This window comes from Thunnus maccoyii, chromosome 11 (assembly GCF_910596095.1).
Source record: "Thunnus maccoyii chromosome 11, fThuMac1.1, whole genome shotgun sequence".
Taxonomy (NCBI): Eukaryota; Metazoa; Chordata; class Actinopteri; order Scombriformes; family Scombridae; genus Thunnus; species Thunnus maccoyii.
This window is the reverse complement of record NC_056543.1, coordinates 25,857,413-25,881,615: the sequence shown is the minus strand read 5'-3', so window position 1 is coordinate 25,881,615 and position 24,203 is coordinate 25,857,413. Positions and strand designations below refer to the sequence as shown.

Here is a 24,203-nt window from a genome sequence, read left to right as displayed (position 1 = left end):
TGAATAAGTGTGTGTGGTTTATTTCATGAGGACTGGAACCAGGCTAAAGGAGTAGATGAGTCACTGCAGTTTCCTTTTTTTGTAAAATAATGCTTCTTTGATGAAAAACTGTATACACGTAATGTTATTGAGGCTAGCTGGGAGTGCAGCTTAGTGTGTGTGTGTGTGTGTGTGTGTGTGTGTGTGCATGTGCGCGTGCACGTTCGTCCGTGTGTTTGTCTGTGTGGTCATACACGTATGTGTATGTGCATGCACACGCTTGCTTTGGTGCATATTTTCTTCATTCAAACTGTGTGTGGTATTCATTCCATTTATCTGCAATTAAACAATTAAGTTAATTGTGGTTTGCCAAAAAGCCCAAACTCCACCCTGCAACAGTGAATAAGAGGCCACCAGGATGCCATGAAGACTGGAGAGACAGAGAGGAGAAAGAAAGTACTTCCTCACAAAGTGAATGAATGAAGACTGCATATGATGTGACCTTCTATAAATGTGTCTATTGGAAATTAATAATATGGTAAAAACCACTTAAACCATGAGTTCAAGTTCTGTGTTTTTACATGGAGAGTTTTCTGTTTGGTGAGCTTATATTGACATTTTGGATCACATTTTTAAGGAAATTACCTATAAAGTGTTAGTGAATATTGATGAAAATTCTATATTTTTCTTATTGTCAACAAACCCCACTAAAGGCCAAAACCAACAATGTGTTAGTCCATCTCAATAATTTGTGACTCCCCCAGACTTTCTTTCGGTTTCAGCCACAAGTCCATTTGGCTCCTACTGAAGATGTAAATTTGGTCACAAATGCAAAAAAAAAAGCAAAATGATCCCCTTAAACAGCTGGGCACTGTAATTTTTATTAAATGTTACTCGCAAATGTTAAAGAGTGCACTTATTTGAGACTATTTTCAGCAGCGAATTTGTGAGTAAGTAAGTATTTATGGCTGTAGGATGGTGAGTGGTATGGTGGATGTGGATGATATGTGGGATAGACTCAAAATAAACAGTGCCCATGTTGTAATGTAATGAAGGAACATGTGACATAGTGAATAGTGTGGCTCATTGATGTTTTGCCTGATGAACTATATCAGGCTTTGGATCTTGTTATATCCTGCATATTTACCTTATTGCTGACTACAATAAATTTGCATTTCATATTTAAAGTGGAATTTAAATTGATGTTAGATATATATTTATATACACATTACCAGTCTAAAGGTGTGTCCAAACTTTTGACTAGTGGAAGGGTGAAACCTATGTTGTTACACTGATTTAGCACTTTTGTCCAAAGTGACTTTTTTTTTTTTTTCCTCCACATACGTTTGGAGCAATTTTAAGTTCAAAATCACAATAAATGGACAACCTGCTCCACAACATGAGCTACAGCTGCCTCCCACACCCTTCAACAGCAATCAACAAAGCCAACAGGCCTTTGTCATGACGTTGACTTGTCACAGTGGTGAAAGCACAGGTGTTACTAATAACATTAACAATGGCTTTGCTCTATTCAAGTGCCCCAGTAAGCCATGGCAGTGTGACAACGAGCCAGCATTCACAATAAAAGGACCCTGAAACTGAAGCAGCTAAATGGAATCCAGCCATCATCAATTTTATTATTTACACCTGTGCTTTTCCTACTGTGATGTGTCAAGATATCCTCAGTGAAAAAGGCCTACTAAAGGTACAGCACTGCTAATGTTCGATTGATGACAATGATTTGTCTCCAAGAGATGAAGGGTATAACAACCTATAGAGAACAATGTTATCTTTTAAAGAGGCACTCCCTGGTATTACACATCAAGATCTGTTTACTCTTCGTTGGAAGTACTACAGATGGTGAAGGCAATATTGTGGCTTTGGAAGGAGCTCTCCAAAAGTTTTTTTTACAACACATTTTTAACAGAGGGCCTGTGTTATAAACTGGGGGCGTGGGCATTTACTGGGCAGTGAGGATCTAATGAACATAGCTGGAAAACATCTGTAACTCAAATGCACATCTGATAATCACCTAAAAAGACAGATGTGAGTTTTTCATTGTCTTGACAAGAGGAATTTGTTTTTGGTTTGGCAATAAGCACCTTTGTATGTGATGTCAGTGAAGTGCCTTTGGATTAAAGTGAGACACATAGAGGAGGAAGGGCACAGTAGTTGTTACTCCTTGTTCTAGTCCACCACTCCTGGGGTCTCAGCCACCGTGAGTGGTCATACACATGCACATAAACACCCCCAGACTTGCAGCAGAAATCAATTTAGCAAAAACAATAAAGAAATTATTTATAAGGGCAGACTCTGCCAAATTAGCTGTGGGACGCACTTAACTGCAAAAGCCGTATGAATAAGAGCTGTGGAGCGAGCACCAGGACCGTGTCAGTCATGAAGAAATGTGACGCTGCTGGGGTTACTTACACACGCACACACACACACACACACACACACACACCTGCAGACTTAATAGACACACTGTAACACAGTTGGAGAGTCGGAGAGCTCCCTACATGCAGAAATGGCTCACGCTACTGTACATACAGTCCAGTCCAAACACACACACGCACACACACACATCACTGGGTGGATTTACTGTACAGCCTCAGAGGGCAGCGCAACATTCATATTTCATATGTATTTTGTGGTTGGTTGTTACAGTTTTAGAGACCCTCTTATTGTCCATACACAAAAGAGTGCTCACATTACCAACTATCAGTGTGAGATTTTGTGTACTGTACGTGCATGTGTGGCAGATGGGACACATGTGTGGTCTGTGGTGGCAGGCTGACTGGAGCCTGAGGTTGGACAGCCTGGGGGGGGGGGGGGGGGGTCTGAAGACAGACAACATGAATACACACATACAGTACACACACACACACACCTCATCTCCCATTAATAAATCACCAGTGTTTCACCACAGTTCATCGCTCTGTGTCTCTGAGGGTGGTTGAGGAGTGGCGAGGTTACAACATGGGCGTTATGAGGGTAAACTTTATTTTTAGTCTTAGCTGAGAGTGTGAGAGGAGCAGAGGAATGTGTTAATGGTGCCACCACAGCTTCCTCCCCATCTTCCCATCGGCCTTTAATACAGAGCTCAGAATGGGAAGAGAGAAAAATCACTTGGTGGTAGACTGGAGGTGGGTGGAGCCGCAGAACAACCCATATGATTCGTGTCGAGATACTAAATGGGAAGTTTCAGCATTTGCCTGGTTTTGATTTATGGCATATGGTATATACTGTATGTGGTATATAATAGCTTTGCATTGGGGGACAGGGTGGGGGCTAGTGGTTAGAGAGACTATCTTTCAACCAGAGGACAAGGGCTCAAGCTTATTTGAGCAAGCACTGAATTCAGTTTGCGTGATGACACTGACCTTTGACCTTTTTACAGTGCAGTCAGTAAGTAGAAGGACAGTGACATAGTTTCTGTTGTTTTGGCTCTGGACTCCAACAGATTGGATATAAAATAAAACTGTGTGGTTGCCCTAACTTTCATTGTTAAAGATGTTTGTGGGTGTTTTATGTTAAGTGAAAAGTGTTGTGCTTTTAGCTCTTTTTATACATTGTCAAATCTCAGTTTTAGGACAATGCATGAGGGCAATGAGCCTCGCAGACATCAAGACAAGGCAACCAAGGAGGTTTTCATGGCCAAATTGATGATTGTTTTTAACTGGCCAAGTCAGTCACCTGACCTCAATCCAAATGAGAAGGTATTTTATACTTGCTAAAGACCAGACTGAGGGCAAAATGCCCCAAAAGAAAGCAAGAAGTAAAGATGGTACTAGCAGAGTATCATTAGGTAAAAGACAGAGTATCTGCTGATGTTTGTTCATCGTAGATTTCAGCCTGTGACTGCAACGGGTTTATTAACTATGATGACTTGAGTATATTTTAATGTTTGCAACTCATTTTTATCTGTAAAATTGGGGGACTATGTTCATTTTTGTTTTATTAAGTCCAATGTTCAGAGCTAACAAAGCAAAAACTGCATTTGTAAAGGCAAGGGAAGAAGAAAACATGTATTGTTGTGTTTATTTTCACCCTTCTTTTTTGTGGTATCTGCCACTTTAAATCAATAGCAGATAAGGTATTATCTCTACAGCCTAAGAATAATAAAAAGACAGTGAGAAACAGACAGATAGACAGGCAGGCTGAGTTCAGAGGATATCATTGTAACAGACAGTGGGACGGCTAATGAAAGCATGTCAGTGTGTTTCCTGCATTGATCTCCCCTCTCCCTCGGCACCTCCTACAGCCTCAGCCTCCCTCCTCAAAAACTAATGGGGCATTTCCTCCAGTGCCACACCACCCAGAAACACTGTTTACTCTTCAATGCACTGGGGCACGCACACAAACACTCGTGCACACATACAGTACATACAGTACAGTGCAAACTTAAAGGAACAAAAATAATGAGCAAATAATAAATAAATAATAAAGGCATGCATGGCTGCAGAGGGTGGAGAAATACAGTTTTGTATTTCTTCAGTCAGTGGATTTACAGTACAAATGAGTGATTGCTTGTGTGTCTGAACAGTATATGCAATGTTTATGCTATATGCTATATGCTATTAGTGGGTATTTGCAGGACAAGGTGTTTACAGTCAATTTCAACAGATGTAAATATTATGGGACGAGATGCCGTTGCCAGAAATCTGTTTTCAATGTGTTTGCCAGAGATGCCAGGTGCTAATAAAACCCATTTAGGATACATATATCTCATATGGACATGGAGATACGTGATGCACGTCAATGTCAGCTTTCATGTCTGGTTTTTACCTGTGTGTCCTGTGGCAGGTGGAGGACGGTGTGCAGTCTCTCTGTGTGATGGTGTCTGGACTCCTCCTCGTACGCCAGGTCTCTGTCAGCCTGCGGCAGCGTCAGAAACCTCCGGATGGTGCACAGGTTTTCCCACAGAGTGCGGTTCTCTGGGCTGGGGTTCTCTTTCCACCGGAGCAACTCGCACAGCCAACCCTGGAGAAGAGACACGGATGGACATGGAGAAAGAAGGTGGGGGTTAAAGAGTGAGGTGGAGTCAGGCAGATGTCAAAGAAATGGTTTGAGCTTTGGGGAAATATGCTTATATGCTTAGTTTAAAAATGATATGTTGACAAGAAATACTGTTGCATGTAAAAGCACAACTTCTTGTTTTTATACTTCAGTTTTTATACAGACTAAGCAAAAGAGATAAAGTGTGTTAGTTAGTGAGCTTTAGCACTGTTGGTAGGCAGACTTTTTTTTTTTTTTTACCTTTGGACTGACCCAGGCTAACTGTTTCCCCCTTGTTTCCAGTCTTTATGCTAAGCTAAGCTAACGGGCTGCTGGATGTAGCTTCATATTTACTCTACAGACGCAAGGATGGTACCGATCTTCTCATCAAACTCTCAGCAAGAAAGTAAATCCCAAGATGTTTGACTACTAAATAGAGTTTGGAAGGACGGGAAATCTGTTCCCCCAAAATACTGTGGGCTAGTATTTTCTATTTCATGAACCTTTTACATGGGCTCTCTCCTGCTGTGGTGCCTAGAATGGTTCAACCAACCAATGACACCATTTGAAGAAGGATAATAAGAATCAAGAAAGAAAAAAGGAAAACTTGAAGTGTGGACTGCAGGACAAAAAAAGACAGACAAGAAAAACATCAAACACGGGGAGACGAAAGAAGTATTATATTTTGTGAAAAAAGTTGAAAAAGTTGTGAATGTGCAGGGCGTGTAAAGTAAATGTGGGAAAGGAAGATGGGGGAAGGAGAGACAGAGAAGATTCAATTATATCTGCTAGACTGGTTCAGTTTGTGACACCAGCTGTTGTGTTCAACCAGCCACCTCGGGCAGCATGCACCGCTAATAGCCTGATCATCTCTCTCTTCCTCTCTCTCTGTCCTTGTGGCCAGCTGCAGCAGATGGGTGCACTGAGCCGTGACCCTCAGCCACCCCCAGACCCACCAACCTGCATGGGGGACCTCGCTAACCACAAATACACAAGCATGCGCATATACTGTATACAAAATGCACACACCGCGCATATTGCTGTGCCCACACTTACACCTGGTATCTCACATGCTGCTGCCCTGAAACACAACCCACTGGTTGAATAAATTTGTCCCTTAAATAGAATTATTTAGCTCCTCCACCGTCTCTGTCTACCAATAAATCATTTGTGTTTTGTTCCTCTCGTGTTTTAGAGGAATGAGTACAGCCAGCAAAAACTGTGAACTTATCCTTTAAGATATTTTCAAATGTATACTTTTTTTCTCTATATTTTCTCTCTAATTTAATATTCGGTCCCTTACTCAGCCAGCCTCTCTAGTGGTCTGGGGAGGGAAACAAGCACGTGTCTCCTCTGGCATACTTGTACCAGTCACTGCAAATAGTTGTTCTGTCTCTCATTAATCTCTATCTAACGCTTGTGTGATGCACAAATTTGAGAATGTTTTTCCGCTTTCAGTGTGAGCTCTGGCAGGTCTAGCAGATTTATCAAATCTAGCAAACCTCTCCATTGCCTGGCAAAATGTTGAGAGAGGGTGGGTTTGGCATGCGCTTCAGGAAATGTTAAGTGTTCATATACAACAGCAGAGGACTGAATGAGGAAGTAATCAATCAATCAATCAACTAGTCCCACAGCTGATGTGATTAAACAAGAAAGAGAAAACTGATAAATGGAGAAAACATGGTGTAATATATTTGAACAATGAGAATGTGACACATTTGATATTGATTTCCCTGCCTTTTATCTAAGACTTGACATTTTGTGGCTCCCATGTTTCCACTCACTCCCTCACCTGGCTCTTGTTGGCGGCCACCTTTGCGAACAGAGCTTGGGACACCTTGGCTCTCTTCATCTCCTGCTGAATTTCGTCATAGATGCCTGACGTAATGTTGACCAGTGATTCCAGCTTCAGCGGGAGGTCCTGGGCCGGGCCAGAAGGCTTTGGCTGGGAGAGAGAAGTGACACATGATGGAATACACAGGAAGTACAAATTAAAGGGATTTTGTATGATTAATCTTTTAAGAGGAAAGCTTGGATAAAAAATAAATATCATAAAGGCATCCCATCTATTAGTTTTGAAATTCTAAAGAACTTATTTAAACCTACTCAGAGATTTATCCACAAAACCACATCTTGTGTATACATATGAGGAAACGTTATCAGCTGATGATCAGGCTGAGAGTAAGTTGCTCCAAGAACAGACACGCAGCGTTCCCTGCGAGCACATCTGCAGCACACGTCTCCACATGACATTTGTTTACAGATCAAAGTCATTAAGTCCCTCTCTTTTGTCTTTCTTTGTTGTTTCTGTTTGAATGAACATGTATTGGCTTTCAGAAAGCTTGTATACACAGTGTTTGAAGTTGTCCACAAGACATGTACAGACCAGCTAGCTTACATTCCCGCAGTGTAAACGATGCTGAGATAATTTTACATAGACATAATAAGAATAGCACACAAATTCACCCAGAGCCATGAATGGGCATTTGCCCTGACATCAGAGAGAGAGCGTCTTATCACTGACGTTGCTAAATTGTTATGTGCAGATGGAAAGAAATTTCTAAATACTGTATAATGTCCTTTATGTTTACAATATGCTCCTATGATAGCTTTGAAGTTGTTGTCCCATTATAAATGGAATTTAAGATTAAAAAAAAAGAAACTAGCTCTAAAAAAACTGAGAGTGCTTCATGTGCTGTAACCTACTTTGTGAGGGCAAGTTAAAGATTGTAGATAACTCACTGAGTTGGAGATCTTAGTCTTGTTCTTCCAGATGGAGGCCCAGGTATCAGGGGTTATCTGGTCATCCAAGCTCCTCTCCCACACTTTCTATGCACACACACGGGAAACATGGCATGTTAAAAATTAAGCACGTACATCACTGTGATTACATTTGCAGCTATTATACAAATCCCACAGTTTTTTTTTTTTTTGGGTGCCACATGGCAGTTGCAGATGCAAAGTGTGAGAAGACACTGCAGGTAAAACTTACTACATGGTCGCCTGTGCAGCACTGGGTACCTGAAGCTAACCAACCAGACTACCTGTAGGCTGGTTTTACCTGTGAGAGGCGTGGAGCACCGGGGTTTGAGGAGTTGGAGGCAGGAAGGCCGACTGAAGGGTTCATGGTGCGCTCTCTCTCCTCCTGGTAGATTCGGTCTCTCTCGCTCTCCGGCAGATTGAGGAAGTTCTGCATTGCTTTTAGATTCACCAGCAGGGATTGCGAGGCGGTGCGAGGGTCCTCCTCCTTCCTCAGGATCTCTGACAGCAGGCCCTGATCAATGCAAACACACACACACCAACCCCTTAACTTTGCAAGAAGGACATGTTAATGCCTCATTTCAATGTTTCCTTAATCACCAATGTCAAACCTCTATCCCTAATCTACAAACTAATGAGCAGTGAAGTGGATTATCCCAATGCTTCTTCTCCTTCTAAATGTGGGATGATTGAGCATTTGCTGTAGCAGATGCTTGGCACTGGAGATATATGATATATAGAAGGGGGCCCATTGTTTTCAGTTCTTATGGTGACTGTTACAAATTTGGTGAAATTTGGAAAAAAAATCTGTACAGTTTGTGGTGCAAACATGCAGGGAAGAAAACATACCTTTGGGTGCATTAGGACTTAAAATCTAGGTGAATTTCAGAGTTTATATCTATACTTTAAAAAAATGGTTACTTTTTTGGTGGGAATTGGACAAAACTGAAAAGAGTAAGCCTTAGACGTACAGTTTTGACAAATGTATTGGACACACACATACATGTCTGCACCACACATATGGATTCATACAAACACATTCACATACACACAAAACTTACTAAAACACACCTGGCCTCTACTCTATACTAGTAGGTCTATGAGCCATCTCCCATTACATTGATCTAATGGGGCGTGTAGTAACCAGTTTAGCACAGCCTGAATGCATCAGGTGTTTGTGCTGCTGCGAGGGCGGGAAAGCAGACTCAATGACCCAGCAAGCTACCCTGCCACGCTTCCATTAATCCTACTGAAAATACCACAAGGTGGGTGACCACAAAATTAGCCAAACCTGGTGTGAAAAATTATAAGTCTATCAGTGACGTCAATCGCCATTTATTTCTATCAAATTCGGCAATTATCTCTTCTCACCTGATATGTTGACATGAACGTGATCTATGATCAGATTAGTCTGAGAAAATGTAGCTCAGTAAGCAGCAGGGGGATATTTTGCTCTTGCCACAAAGCCAACGCGGGATGCAATATATTCATTTTCAGATTTTCTCAAAGTCCCTCTCCATCCTCTCTTTCTTATTTAAACTATCTGAGGCTACACTTTCCCCTGCTTGATGCATCTCCTTGCCCTTCAACTCCCTCTGCGAATTTCACCACCACAGTTTCCCAATTTCTCCTAACCTTCTTGACCACAGTCTGTCCTGTTTTCCTACCTGTGTGCGGTTGAAAGCCACACGGGCGAACACGGCCTGGGAGACACTAGCTCTCTTCAGCTCATCTCTGACCTGCTGGTAGATTTCAGAGGAGACCTCAGCGGCCGAGGGGTTGCTCCCAGGATGGTCGCCGCCAGCTTTGGATGAACCCCGAGGGATGGGCGGGTGGTTGAGGAACTGCTGGTTGAGGGCCTGGGGATGCTGGTGGGCCAGCAGGCGGCTAACAGCTAGCTGTTGGTTGATGAGGTGGGCCATGGCGAGCTGTTGACGTACCAGCTGCGGGGAGAGCTGAGGGGAGAGCAGCCCACCTGGTCCCAGCAGGGGCTGAAGGGCACCAGGCGGGGGTGGAGGGGGCGGAGGAGGCACCTGGCCCGTACGGAGAGGAGGGCTGTGGTGGAGGGGGCCGTGGGGTGAAGGCTGTTGCTGGGGAAGAGGAGGCTGCTGAGGTGGCTGGGAGGGCGCCTGGGGGTCTCCAGATCCTGCCTTTAGGAGGGGACTGCTGGCTCCCAGGTGACTGAGCTGGGCCAGGCCTGTCAAGTGAGGAGGAGGTCTCTGGCCCAGCACACAGAAGTCCGCCATGTTGTCTCTCTCTACTGGAAAGGAGAGGATACAGTGCAGTGAAACAAACAGCTTTACATTAACACAATGTCAGAAAAACTGAAAAGATTCCTTACTTTTTATGTCAGCAGGATCTCGTCCAGACCACATCTTCTCCAGATAATCTACTGCTCAACAAAACAAATACAGAAAGTCAGTCAGAAGGGAATGTCCTGGTGTTGTATTCATGCCGATGTACATAAATGACTGAGACAATGTAACCTCTAAGTCCATTTAATCAACAGAGTGAACTTTGAGGCTCAACTTCTAACCCGACGTGAGACAGAAATCCTTGTGGTGCTCAGAAATAATGGAAACTTAAAACATCTCCAATTCCTGGACAACTGGGCAAACTCCATCTACTGATGCAGATCATGACATATGACTGTAAGGACAAATGGCCCAGAGCAGTCCTCATCTATCCTATCATTATACCTTAAAAAGTTACCTATACTAGCTTTGACTGTCATAACAGTCAATTAGACAGCAGTGACCTCTGGATGTGACATCTGGAGCAGAGCAGTGTGTGTTACCCACTGCCAGCTGAGGAGCAGAACTAGTAGTGGAAATGCCAAGTATAACGTAACCTAACGCTCCTTCCTCTGTCAGCCCGCAGGCTCCACTATTACCCCATGCTCTTTCACTTTCTCTATCTCTATCCCTCTCTCTGTTCAGGTTCATGTGATGATTATAGTGTATCTTCCTAGGAGGTAATGGTGGAGTGTGACAAGCTAATGTGGTTGATGGGATGATCCTGACAAGTTAGTGGGAAGAAGAGTTTTTACAGTTGATTTGTTTGAGAAAAGTCAAAGGACTAAGTTGCAGAATTTCTCTGCAGCAGTGGTTCCTAACCTTTTACACAAAGTCATTTTAACTTCTACCCCTCATCACAAGTTGCACAAACCACTACATGTTGACACAAGAGGAGGCTGAGGAGGTGGAGGGAGTTCAGTGTCTGAAAGCAGGCCACAGTATAGCAGCGAGGATACAGAGCTCAGAGTTGTTGTTATATGGAAGAATGGAACATGTGAATACCATCAGGATCCATAGGTTATGATTTATAGTTCAGTGTTGGATTTCACCCGTTGAAAGTACCACGGCAGCACTAGATGGATGTATCGCACTTGTTCAGGTTTGAATTATATTCCTCACAGTTAACTGTGTTTACATGCTTTCATTTACTCTATGATGAGAGCGACGTCACATCTCTTTACTGAACAGAACGGTTGTGCAATTGCTGTGTTTACGTTCATCCATTCACTGTGAGAGAGTGGTGATCATGTGATGTCTTCATTAGATGTGTGTTTGTTAGATGTGTGTTACTGAAAAACAGAAGACTTTCAATTTCCTCATGTTGTTTTCAATCTCAACAATCTCCACTGGCATCAGAAACAATTGAACAGTGATTTTCCCTTCTCACATTGTTTAATTTGGATAGTTTTTAGAGTGCCATAGATGTACCAAAAAAGGCAAACGTTATAGAGAGGTCCAAAAAGGAGACTGAATTTTAAGTAGTAGAGATTTGTTTTTTATTATTTTTTACCTCAGTAATCTTCTTGCAACCCTTTATTTGGGTCCCAACCCCCAGGATGGGAACCACCCTCTACTATTCAGCTCACCTTTGATTTTCTTGTACTTCTTGTACCAGCGACCAAACTCCTGGCACTTGGCAGTGGAGACGTTGGCATAGTAGGAACTATTCACAATGGAGGAAATCATACTCTGCAAGAGCAAGAGAAGGGAATGATAATTAATAACCAACATAATATGAAATGCTTACAGTCACGCAACAACCACATGGCAGGCACACATAAACACACACACACACACACGTATACAGAACACACACATACACAATAGAAATAGACAAACATTAATCATGATTGGAAGCCACCCATGGAAACTCGAGCCAGTACAGTGCAGAAAGGGAATCTCCAGCCACACACACATATGCTTGCAATTGATGCTGCGATCAACACCCCCACCAGAACTCCATTTAAACACAATACGCACACGTACACACACACACACACACGTACACACAAACACACATACACATAAATCTCACACACCAGTCATTATGAGACATGGATAGAGGACTAAACGTGCAGCTGGGGAGTTTAACAAGTTGTGGAGATGGTGCTGAATCTTGTAGGGTGGAGTTTGATTAACATGTAGTGATAATCAATACAATGTATGACGAATTTGTTTCTAAATTTATAATTGCCCAAATGCGTCTCATGGGGGCTGATTTAAGTCTTTAATCAGGTCATGTGATGTCAGACCTGCTGCTGACAGCTGGCAGTGTAAAAGTGGATGTAAAGAACATCTTGAGGGGCAGATATCAGAAGGGATTATTGAACTGATAAGCAATTTTCTGATGACGACTGTCATGATTTTGAGGTGCAGATGAAGTTGAAGTTGCTGTGTGTTGGTGTGCCGCCAATTTTTACCTGTGACAGTGGACACTCTTTGGCCAGAGTGCTTTGGTTCATTTCCTTCAGCAGCTCTTTGAGAGCATTCCTGACAGTTGCATGGTTCCACTGTTCACAGGGCAGGTCCTCCAGCTTTGAAAAACTACAACATCCAAAACCACATCAGGCCAAAGAAGTCAGTTACACCATCTTCCATCAGGTTAATAAGTTAAGACACAAAAGGATTAGTCATAAAAAACAACAACTTCAAAACTGTTTTACAATATTATACATGATGTTTTACATAATCACTGCACAATATTCATTATATTGTTAAAAGAATATTTCAACATTTTGGTAAATACACTTGTTGAATGTTAGATGAGGAGTTTGATATTGCTGTTGTCAGTACAGTAAATATGTTAGCTTAGCTTAGCTTAGCATAAAGACTTGAAAGAGTACGAATTAAACAAATGAGAGAAAATGTGTTAATTAGTGAGCTTTGGAGGTACTGGTAGGTGGATTTTGTTACTTTTGGACGGGCTAGCTGTCTCCCCCTGTTTCCAGTTTTTATGCTGAGCTAAGCTAACTGGCTGCTGGCACCAGCTTCATATTTACCAAGTGGTATCGATCTTCACATCTAACTCTCTGCAAGAAAGTGAATAAATGTATTTTCCAAAATGTCCAACTATTCCTAAATAAACCCCAAACCCCATCAACCCATCATGCTTCCCGTCTTAACCTCAACCCCAAACCACTACTTCCACGTATCTTTCTGGACTCTTCCTACTTTTATTTTATTTTAACCTCAAATAAATCATTACAACACTGAGCACAAAGTGTGCAAAACTTCTGCCATCACCATGGATACATACTTAAACATGTAAACAAACCTGGTTGGTATGTGCCAAGACGATAACAATAATAACCCTCTCATCTGGAGTTTATCTGTTTTTATCTGTCCATCAAGACCCTGCTTCACTTATTCTAGGGAAGAAGGAGTTCCTGGCACACAGACTCTCCCTGACGGAGACAGATAATAGATAAATCCCCACTGGATTTTTTAACTGGAGCTTTAGTGTTTCAATATTGCTGCTTTCACATTTGATAAATTTGGTAGATTCTTGAACTGTAATCAACGGCAATGACATCAGCCACCCAGTGAACCGAGTCTGATTCAATGCAACCGCACACTGTGTATGGATTGAAAGCCTCACTGTGTCCATGAAATATGGTCATGCATTCTTTCCTGTTTTGTTTTCATATTGAAGAGAGCAGTACTGGTGACTGCCACACAGTCTCTCAGGAAATCTAATAAATGGATTTAGACCTGAATACTGGAAAACTGTAACCTGTGACATCTGACTTTTAAAACTGAATCTGACCTTTGTAGTTGGATGCGTAGTGTGACCATGTGGTAGACCTCCATCAGCATGTCAGCCACTGTTGCTTCTGGAGCGTCAGTCAGGAAGTGGATGGGCAGAGGGTTCCACCTTCCCACCTTGATGATGCCTGGACAGAGACAGGGAAGGAGTCATCAAAGGACCGCACTGCTGGCTTTACTGGTTCTTAGGTCATCAACTGATTGTACCTCATTTGTACAAAGCATCTGCCAAATGAATAACTGAGCATACTTAACATGATTTCAAACCATTTTCCAGAGCACACCATATGTTTTTAGATTTAAGTCGTCTTCCAAGGAACCTCTAATTCAAATAGTAAGACAAGAATCAACTTTCAGATACTTTAATCTACTTGATACACGTAATATATCACAGTGAACCATTGACTACCATTATTTCTTTGTCAAAGTAATTTTAACCTGAATAAGTGTTTCCTAAGCAGTCAGATGAATTATTACTGTGGAGCTGTTTTATTAAATGTATGCATTTGTGAGCTCACTTATTTCGCTGTAAAACACATTCACTGTGCCTCAGGACTGTTGATGTTGCCAATAGAAGTTGTTGGCCACTTAAAGACACATTATATAACTATATTTTACTGTGCCACAGTTGTAGAGGAAGAATCCATCATTTTTCATAGTGAAGCAGCAAGAGCTACAGCTAGCATTTTAACATTATCTGTCAGAAGTTTTATAGCCCTGGTGGGATCTACAGTAGCCATCCATCTGTGGAAGTTTTGTCACCACCCAAATATAATGGAGGTAAATGGAACTGCAAATGTGCTGGTCAAAGCATTGAACTATTACATTGTAGAATCATAACAGCATCTTTCTTTTCCTTTTCTAAAACAATGTCCTGGTTACTTACAATAACTGTTTCATGAGTGTATACACACAAACAGGGAATGGACACAATGTCATGAGTCACTCTGCAAATGGCCCTGCTAAAAATGCTACCTTTGGATTGGGTTAACTTGTATTTCAAGCTGTAACTAATAGGGATCTGGGTCAATGCAAAAGCCACCCATAATCATCCAAAATTGCACACAGAAAAGAGCAGCTTTGTGTGTATGAGTGTGTGTCTGTGTGTTTACGAATTAGTAGGTGTTTGTGTTTCTGCAGTCTAATGATATGCTGGTGACCTGTAAATATCTCATTTAAGCCTCTTGATTTGAACAATCTAGTTGAATGTCTTTAACACACATATAAACACACACACACACAAGTACACTTCACCTAGGTCATCCACCACACACTGACATACACACACATATGCACACTGGTTTTTCATGGGGACTGGAGCTGTGAAAACTAAACAAAGCTAATCACATTACTATCCTCTAAATGAGATCCAGATGGGTCCTGAGAAGTCTCTCTCTCTCTCTTACTGTCCCCTTGTTCCTCACTCCCCCCCCCCCCCCACCCCTCCTTCTCCCCCCATGTCTTCCTCTCTTATTTTCTTCCTCCTTTCTTCTGCTTTCTCTTCTCCTCCAACCCCCCTCTGATCTTTCTAGCCTCCTTTCTTCCTTTCATTGTGTTTATAGCTCAGTTATATCTTTGATTCCAGCCAGGCCAGACTGTGTTCTTCATTATCTGGTCATACAGAGGGAACATCATTTAATACACTATGAACAGAATGGACTGAACCGCTCAAAGTGGAAAAACCCCCAGATGAACCTAAAAACACCAAGACAGCATTTAACAATCCAAACAGAACCGGATATTATAGCATGTCAGTTTTAGTTGTTTTTTTTTTTTTTTGTTCTTTTTATGATATGAAAGTTTTCTGTTAGATGCTGTCAAAACCTTCATTAAATAAAGACCATAAGAAAACGTGCACATGGGAATTTCTCACAACACATTTCATGACATGGGCAAAAGTGATTTTCAGATATTTCACATATTAAGTTAAAGTCACTGCATATGAAAACATCAATTTCATCTACAATATCACGTGAAAATGAGTTGTGTTTGTGTACTTTTTGTAGAGAAAAGCTGTCATAAAATACACTTTAAAGAGATGGAATAAAATACTGCGATTATGTGACAGAATAGGAGAGAATTGAGCCCATCTTCGGCTATGTCTACCTTTTTGATTTCTGTTTTTTTTGTCTCTCTTTCTTTGACACACGCAGCCAAAGAAATTGTTTCTTCTGGCTATCTTTTTCTTTATTGGATAGCGGTCAGTGAAGAGGCAGACAGGTAACAAGGGGAGAGGGAGATGGGTATGACATGCAACAAATGCCCCTGGCTGGAATCAAGTTAGGGACGTTGCGGTTATGTGGCATGCACAGTAACCATTCAGGTACGGGGATGCTTCTTCTGGCTATCTTGAGCAGGCAGCATCCACACATCTGAAAATAAGCCCTGACAATTTCTCTAATGCCATGCTGGGTGGAAGCAAATGCGTGAATAAGCAGACAGACACAAACTCACAGAGGACTCATGACATCACACAGGGAAGTGGACATGTACATGTACCAGCTTGCATGCAAGCACACACTCACCCACGCACACACTCACACGCTCACAGTGTGATGGTAAACACATTAATAATTGATCCATCATTTTTGGTCTGCTGTTCAATGGGCTCTGCTTCTTGTCCACATTTAAAAGTAGAAATCATTGTTCCCATTTCCACATTAAAATTCCACCTCCCAGAGACATGCTTTTATGTGGCCGGCTAGTGGCTTGGCTCATGTCTGAGTGTGCCCATCCGCACAAACGCAAATCCATACACAAACACACACTCATGTCTCTGACTCCTCTTGTCAATGTTCGCACAGGCCTGCACGCATGGCTGCCTGCATGCAAACACACACTCACATGTACACGTGCACACAGAGTAATCCCATTGTCCCATGCTAGAATAAGTCTTAATGGTCGCAGCAGCCTGTACAGGCATGCAGGGCTTCTTCCAAACTCGTTCCAGGTCCCACCCGTGGCGCACACACAGGGAAACCCCATACGTCTGACTCACCATCACTCACTCATCATCCACCATTCCACCCTGAGGAACTCCTCTTGATAAACATCATGCTGTCATTTCAGAGAGCGCTCCACTCTGCTGAAACGCTTCTGAAACACTTCTGAAATGCCTCTGAAACGCTCATTTGTAAAATAGTGGGCAAGAGGTCAAGCCCTCTGCTAAGGAAACGCCATCTTGGGCTTGCAACAAGTTATACCTTCTACTGAAGCATACTTCATGAAGGGTTTGTAAATTTAGCTTTATTAATTTTAATTAATCATTTTAATGCTTTACTGACCTGAAAATAACTCTCTGACCCATTAATAATGATGTACACACTTTCTAATAAAGGCTAGAACATTTATGTATTTCTTCTTTTCTGTTTTCTAACCTGCCTCCTGATAGGAGTTGTCTTGCTTGACACTCAGGTCTGCACAATGCTCTGTCGAGGTGTCAGAGTTATGTGCGTCAGCTCCTTGTGCAAACACCTGTCACCTACAGTTACCCATAACACTCTCTGTAGACCCACATAGACATTTACATGTATCTTCAGAGAACTGCATTCCCAGCCTGACCCATCAAGTCTTAATAAGTAAAGTCTAATTATATGTTACTAAGTCAAGAATTGAGAATTAATTCATGACTTTTTGTAGCTTTGGCCATCATTTCTATACGTTATGAAAACATTGTACTTACCAAAGTAACTGCTGACATAGGGGAACAGGCAACATTTCTACAATAAGTCTGATGAAGCAAGAAAGATGCAATAGCATTCAGTCACCACTCATCACACAGAAAAACCATGTGCGCACTACTGCAAGCACACAGTAGGTTGAATCTGAACCAGGAGGCTGATCTGTAAACTGTGATGAATGTTTACAATTGATAGTTTGTGTAATATGTTTAAAAACTTGCTTCTTTTTTATATGATTGTCTTTTTTGCCCCTCCAGACTTCTTGTTAGCGATGTTGCTGCTTTCACCGATCATGGCAAATAAGTAAGATTGTTCTTATCAATGTTTGGTACTGATTTTTAAAGCATTAATGAATCATTTATTAACAATTAATAAATAAAATACGGTTTAAGTAAAGAAGAATGCTCTGTAAGAAAGTGGTACTCAAATGTGACAGGACCAAGACTACAATTCACAAAAGGTCTAAACTCAGATGTCCAGTAAATTGCTGACATGGTCTGCAGCAGTGACCCTTTGTGGCCTTTTAGACGTGGCACTGCAACAATGCTCTCTCCCTCTCTCTCTCACTCTCTCACTGACCACTGTTAACTGTTCACTGACTAAAGCCGTAAAGTACAGGTCTGCGCCCATCCATTCTATAAAAGCCTTCAGACCCTTATAATTGAAATAAACAATATCTCCCAGTTAATTACTGGGCTAAGCTAATTAAAGAAAGGCCATGGTCCTCAGCTGGGACTTTAAATACACCGCTGGGACACAAGAATGCAGGACACAATTCAAACAGGGAGAAAATAGCTGGGACTCTGTGTAATTTTGGTCATGGACCGCAGGGGAAAAAATGTATAATTTAAGCCAAAAATTATTCATTTAACATAAACGCTTGTTTTAAAAAACAAAAAGTATTCATTTGAGAGAAGCTGGGGGAAGTGTGTGTGTGTGTGTGTGTGTGTGTGTGTGTGTGTGTGTGTGTGTGTGTGTGTTTTGTCTGTGATACTGCATGACTACATTGTATTCTACACCAAGTGTATGTAAATTTTAGTGTGAGCGTGTGCAAAGGCATCCGTGCATGGGTTAAATAAAGTTTACAAGTGTGTGTGTGTACACTGTAAGTGAACAGAGCTTAAGTCAACTCTCGGAGCTTTGTTTGTGTCGAGTTGTGATGTCCCGTTTAGTCTAGCCTTTGAAGCCCCTGGTGTGGTGTTTTTAGAGAGGAGCGCATTGATGTGGACAGGGGACCAATGTGGCTCGCTGTTTTCCATACACACTGATGAGACAGACAGAGAGAGACCTCCCCTGATACTTGGCAAAAACATTGAGGCTAAAAGTGCTACTAATGGCATTCATCTGCAAACCATAACACTCGCTGTACAATTTAGTGGCCTATTTTAGGCCATCACTGTAGAATAATGTGCATCTGTGCACTGTTTATTTTTTGAAATCGCTTTAACAGGCTGTCAATTGCAGTTCTGAATTTTACAACAAAAAACACACAACAAAGGATCTCCAACATAATCAGCTGACAAGAATGAGTTAATAATTTTTTTTTATACTGGACGGACAGAGGACATATCAAAAGGACATTTGCATGTCTGAGATGATCAGATAGACTATGCAAAAAAATAAAAGCCGCCAAACAGCTTAATTGATACAGTTGCACTAGAAAACATGAGCAGCGTGCATGTCTAATTACAAGATATTTTCAAAATTATTATCCTTTAAAGGTGCAGTGTGTAGAATTTAGTGGCATCTAGCTGAACGGGCTTGGCAGAGATGGAATATAATATTCATAAGTATGTTTTCATTAGTGTATAATCACCTGAAAACAAGAATTGTTGTGTTGTCGTTACCTTAGAATGAGCCCTTTATATCTACATAGAGAGCGGGTCCTCTTCCACAGAGGCTGCCATGTTGCGCCGCCATGTTTCTACAGTAGCCCAGAACGGACAAACCAAACACTGGCTCTAGAGAGGACCTTTCACATTTTTTGTGGGTGTCACGGCCACCATAGGTTCTCCTATATGCTTGGAAGGGGAGGGGGGAGCGGTATTCAATTGGATGCAATCTGCAACCTCACTGCTAGAAGCCACTAAATCCTACATGCTGTACCTTTAAAATAGCTTTCGGGTGGCATTTAATATTCTTGATTTTAGGGTTTTTTTTATGTGATTCCCTCATAATCCTTCCATCCCATTTACCGGAAATGGATGAGAAATATTTTGCTAACAGCAGTGGTGCTAAGGCATCTGAAATAATTGGAAAATATTGACTTTTAATGCAATCAAAGGCAATCCCTTAAAGAAAACAATCCATTCTGGTTTTGTATGAATTGAGTGTAATTTTTGTTGTACTGACCATCATTCCTACTCATCAAAGAAATTGTGGAGATCTGGGAAAACAGCAACATCTATACAACTAAGTTTGGCAAGAGAAGCAAACTGTTTAGCTTGATAATTTAAACTACTTTACTACTGAAGTAAACCGGGCAATAACCCACTACAGCAAGTACAGTAGATCAAAGTTGTCCAAACCAGGAAGTCAGTCTGTAACCTCTGATGGTTGTTTAAACCATTTAGACAGTTTTGGCAATAATTTCGTCATTCACCTTAGTTTTCTTTTCCAAATGAGTTTGGCTTACATGGCGATTTGTTTAACACATGCATGATTGTCTGACTGCTCATATTTTTATGTCTCATCTGACTACAGAAACAGAAACAGAACAAACTACAGAATGTGCTCAAGATTTGGAGAAAGACATTGCTAACAAGCTAGGACTATCAGACATCTCTACTGTTCATTTGTCATAAGCGCTTTCACCAAAGTATCACTATTACTTTGGAAGTGATCACAGTCCACACACTCCCCGGATATCTGAAAGTCTGTGATGCTAATGTGGGAAAGAACCGGGAAATGAAAAACAGATGACTAAACTGTCCTGGAAAACAGTGAGTGTGCAACAACATTATATGCATGATGTATTATCAAGTCACCAAATATTAATATCTGTTCCTGAAACATCTGACTGTTCTTCTCAGTGGGTGAGAAAAGTTTGGAAAGATATGAAATCACACGCTACCTTTGAAAGTTTTTTTTTCTGTGTTCAATTATTAATTTCAGTCCGATGTTTCAGTTAATCTATTGATTTATCAGTCAGTTTATACAAATAACAACATAGGTTTGTAAAAGTTGAATAGTTGATGTGAGTGTTTCGTGACGTTAGGGCAGATCATCTGCTTAATCAGTGATTGTGAAAACAGGTGCACATCATTAGGTACTCTAAGCAGTGAGTGAGTGTCAAGTTGAGTCAAGAAAGGTAAAACTGCTCTGTAGTAAATGACATTCTGTTAACCTTTGTGCACTCATAGCTGTGTGTGTGTGTGTCCATAGATAAATTGTGATTGTTATCAGTAAAACATACATCCTGTATTAATGTTTGTTTGTTTTGCTCTGTATGGTTTGGAAGCATTGTATTCAGCTCACCCTGTGGTAACCTGAACAGATGGTACGTTCCAGTCAAGTGAGGCTGAGAAGGTAAAAGGCGAGGAGAGTAGGTGGCAGCTTTCTATCTATCTATCTATTTGTTGCATTCCCGGGGTCAATTTTTGCCTTTGTTTCATTCATTTTTCAGTTAATAAATGCCACTTTTTTTGCATGTACTTCTGGCTACCACCCTGCATCTTCAACAACCTCTTTCAAGTTTTCCAGTGCCAAACAACAACTTCTACCCTTCGTATGAGGTAGTGGCACTACAGCTGTGTACAGTTCAGATAATCAGTCCATTATCAGAGATTGTTTGAACTTAATTTCTAAAAATAAATTTGGCTATTTATGTTCAAAGCTCTACATGTAGCAGACTGAACATCAGACTTGTTTGAGATGTGATTTATGTCGAGCAGTTGAGCAGCTGGACGTGTGTTGGAGCTCGTAAGGTGGAGGCAGAGAGTACATGGTCCTCTGCAGGTGGGCAAGGGGGCCTGATAAGAGCTGTTGGCCTTGAGGTAGTAAAGGGATTACCTGTGGCAGTGTGTTTATCAGATGAGGAGAACACACATTCACACATGCATGCAATCTCCTGCACATTAGAACCACGTCTGCCTATACACGGATCCGCAGACTTAAATCTAACAAGACTTGCTGGTGATGACACACACACACACAAACACTCAAGTGAGATTTCAAACAGATGGGGATCTCCCACCATTTTCTGTCTATTGCAATAGCCATGTTGCTCACTGTCGCTCTGTTGTTACCAGTTTATATTGATGTGAGGCAATTTCCCCAGATGGAATATTCTGCATACTTGAGAAAAGACAGCAGTAAATGACACTGTCCTGTTGCAATGACTACCATGTGTGCAACAATAAATTACAGAGTTTTTCTTTTCCTCTGCTTCATAAACATTCTCACACATACTGTACACACACACACACACACACACACACACACACACACACAATGTATTTTTGTCTTGTGGAGACATTCCTGTCCAGCTCTTTGTTGTGTCTTTAATGAGTTTTACAGGCTCTGTCTGTGTCTTAGTTGTGTTTTTGAAACATTCTTGTGCTTATTGCCATTGTAACAGTACAGTGTCGGCTCTAAATAGACAACCTCACATCCAGTTTGCCTCTCAGGCCGCTGATTAGAGGGAGAGTCTCCTTTCAAAGATCGTTCTCGTCTTGACCCGTAAGCTGCACAGTATTTAATTCTGAGTCAGTAGTACCGTAGTTTAAACAGTGAGAGACACTGGTGGTTGGAAAATCATGACTATTAATAATGGTCTTAACCTAACTCTCCTCACACGAAATAAAGGAGGCAGCATGCCCTGAAAACTGTTTCTCAGTATTCCTCTGCCTAGTCGTGTGTGGTTTAAGTTAAGCAATCTGCAACGGTTATTGATTTTGGCAGCATTTTTCTTTTTTGGTAAGTGCTCATTGCTGTGGTATCACTTGTCAAATAAACAGTTGTGTCCACTACTTCAACATCCTTTGCCTTGAATTTTCTGTCAATGAAGTGGGTGTGGGTGGTGACTCCTGCTAGCTATCTTCGTCAAACGTATCACTTCAGAGCAGCAGACGTTTTTTTTTTTTTGTCCCCTCCAGGAAAGACTAACCAGACAAAGGCATTCATCTGCTTTCATGAAGTGTGTTTATGCTAAAACAGTTTATTGACGACAAAGTTAATGAGGAAGCACAAAAATAAACTCAGTCTGAAAGTCAAGATTTCAGTGCATTTAAGGGCAGATTTAAGAGAACTAAAAAAGTTTTCGGCACTCAATCCCGAGCTTGAGAACTCACTTCTCATTATAAAAAGATGCATCTTAGAGGACTGTGAGCCCATTAAGACCTATAGCTCACTATAATTTTGGAACATTTTAGGTTTAATCCGTTCATCATACTCACAGTTCTCCTCATGGGTGCTCTCAAAACTTTGCGCTTGCATCTCTGTCTCTATCACGTGTTCTATAATTTTGCTTCACTGTTGTTTTGTGCTCCTTCAGTAATTTTGATGTCAATAGATGGGGTGTTTTACATTGTAAACATATATTTGTTTGAAAAGATGGTTATTTTCCAGTAGATAAATGATCAGTACTTTACACATAATTAACTTCAAAGAGTTTTGAATTATAATTCAGAGAGCTTTGCTTGCGAAATAGCTACCAGTTTATTTTAAAAATACGATGATTCATTTTCTTTCAGAAACAAATAGAGAGATGTGACAGAACTGATGTGATTATGATTGTAGGCGTCTTTCTGACTGACCATGGGCTTGTGCAGCTGAGCTGTGGGAGTATCCGAGGGCCAGCAGAGCCGTCTCCACCAGCTGAGAGAAGAGAATATCCTTCCTGACCAGCACAAACTCTGCATGCTCCTCTCTCCCCTCACATCCCTCCGTCTGAATCCCTCCATCTGACTGCTCCACCACACAGAAGACTGGAATCATCAGACCTGTCGAGCAGGATGAGGGGAAAGAAAAAAGAAAAAGGAAAAAAGAGGAAGATTCTTTCAGTGTCTGGTTTTATTGTCTGTGATAAAAAATATGGTTTATCCCTCATAGAAAGCAAACCTGTGCATTGTATTCATTATGGGTCAAGCTTGTAATCACTTTATGCTTTTAGATTTTCCAATGTTGAATTTAGCAACACCTGAAATTATTAATAAGATTCATTTGGAAGTAAAATAAATGATATACAGTCCTAACAGTGCTGTACACTGCCTACAAGACATTTACAGACATTTTATCTAACGGCTTAATAGATAGGGAAGCCATTATTATGACTGGCAAACACATATGCAAAGACAATATACAAAAGACCTACACTGATAACAGCTGCTGCTCTCATTACAGCAACAGTGAAAAAAATAACAATTTAACTGCCAAGAAAACCATAGGGTTTATAGCAATAGTGATTCTATATATTAAAATCTTACAACATTATACAGTTAATACATACAATTATAAAATGTTAATACTGAGGTGTAAGGTCAAAACAAAATTTCCTGAATATACATGATACAATCAGTCTTCATTATGCAAATTCAGGCCAGGTGAGAGCCAAACCAGATTCTCCTGTTCAACAGTTTGAAGAAGCAAACTGGAGCTAAAATCCACAACAAATGTGGAAGAGAGGGCCTTCTGGTGGAAGTCTGGGTTTTGGGACAATTATATTAATTATTAACTGACACAAAGATTAGTAGGTCATAGACATGCTGTTCATCACTATGCTTCA

The 24,203-nt window shown here is 41.2% G+C and overlaps 1 protein-coding gene and 1 long non-coding RNA gene across 2 annotated transcripts in view; one reads left to right on the top strand and one right to left on the bottom strand.

The window, feature by feature from the left end:
* Positions 1-24,203, bottom strand: part of satb2 (SATB homeobox 2) — a 46,167-nt gene that overhangs the window by 8,514 nt on the left and 13,450 nt on the right. The window contains exons 3-12 of the mRNA XM_042427227.1: positions 23,236-23,421; positions 13,801-13,927; positions 12,455-12,578; positions 11,621-11,723; positions 10,079-10,129; positions 9,405-9,997; positions 8,039-8,251; positions 7,720-7,806; positions 6,770-6,922; positions 4,768-4,962 (exon numbers count right to left, since the gene is read on the bottom strand). Coding sequence (XP_042283161.1) covers positions 4,768-4,962; positions 6,770-6,922; positions 7,720-7,806; positions 8,039-8,251; positions 9,405-9,997; positions 10,079-10,129; positions 11,621-11,723; positions 12,455-12,578; positions 13,801-13,927; positions 23,236-23,421 — 1,832 coding nt within the window. The remainder of the gene's footprint in view (positions 1-4,767; positions 4,963-6,769; positions 6,923-7,719; positions 7,807-8,038; positions 8,252-9,404; positions 9,998-10,078; positions 10,130-11,620; positions 11,724-12,454; positions 12,579-13,800; positions 13,928-23,235; positions 23,422-24,203) is intronic.
* LOC121907583 lies at positions 20,698-23,534 on the top strand. Its single transcript, XR_006098905.1, has 3 exons — positions 20,698-20,789; positions 20,940-21,007; positions 23,219-23,534. It is a non-coding gene; the product is annotated as an uncharacterized LOC121907583 (long non-coding RNA).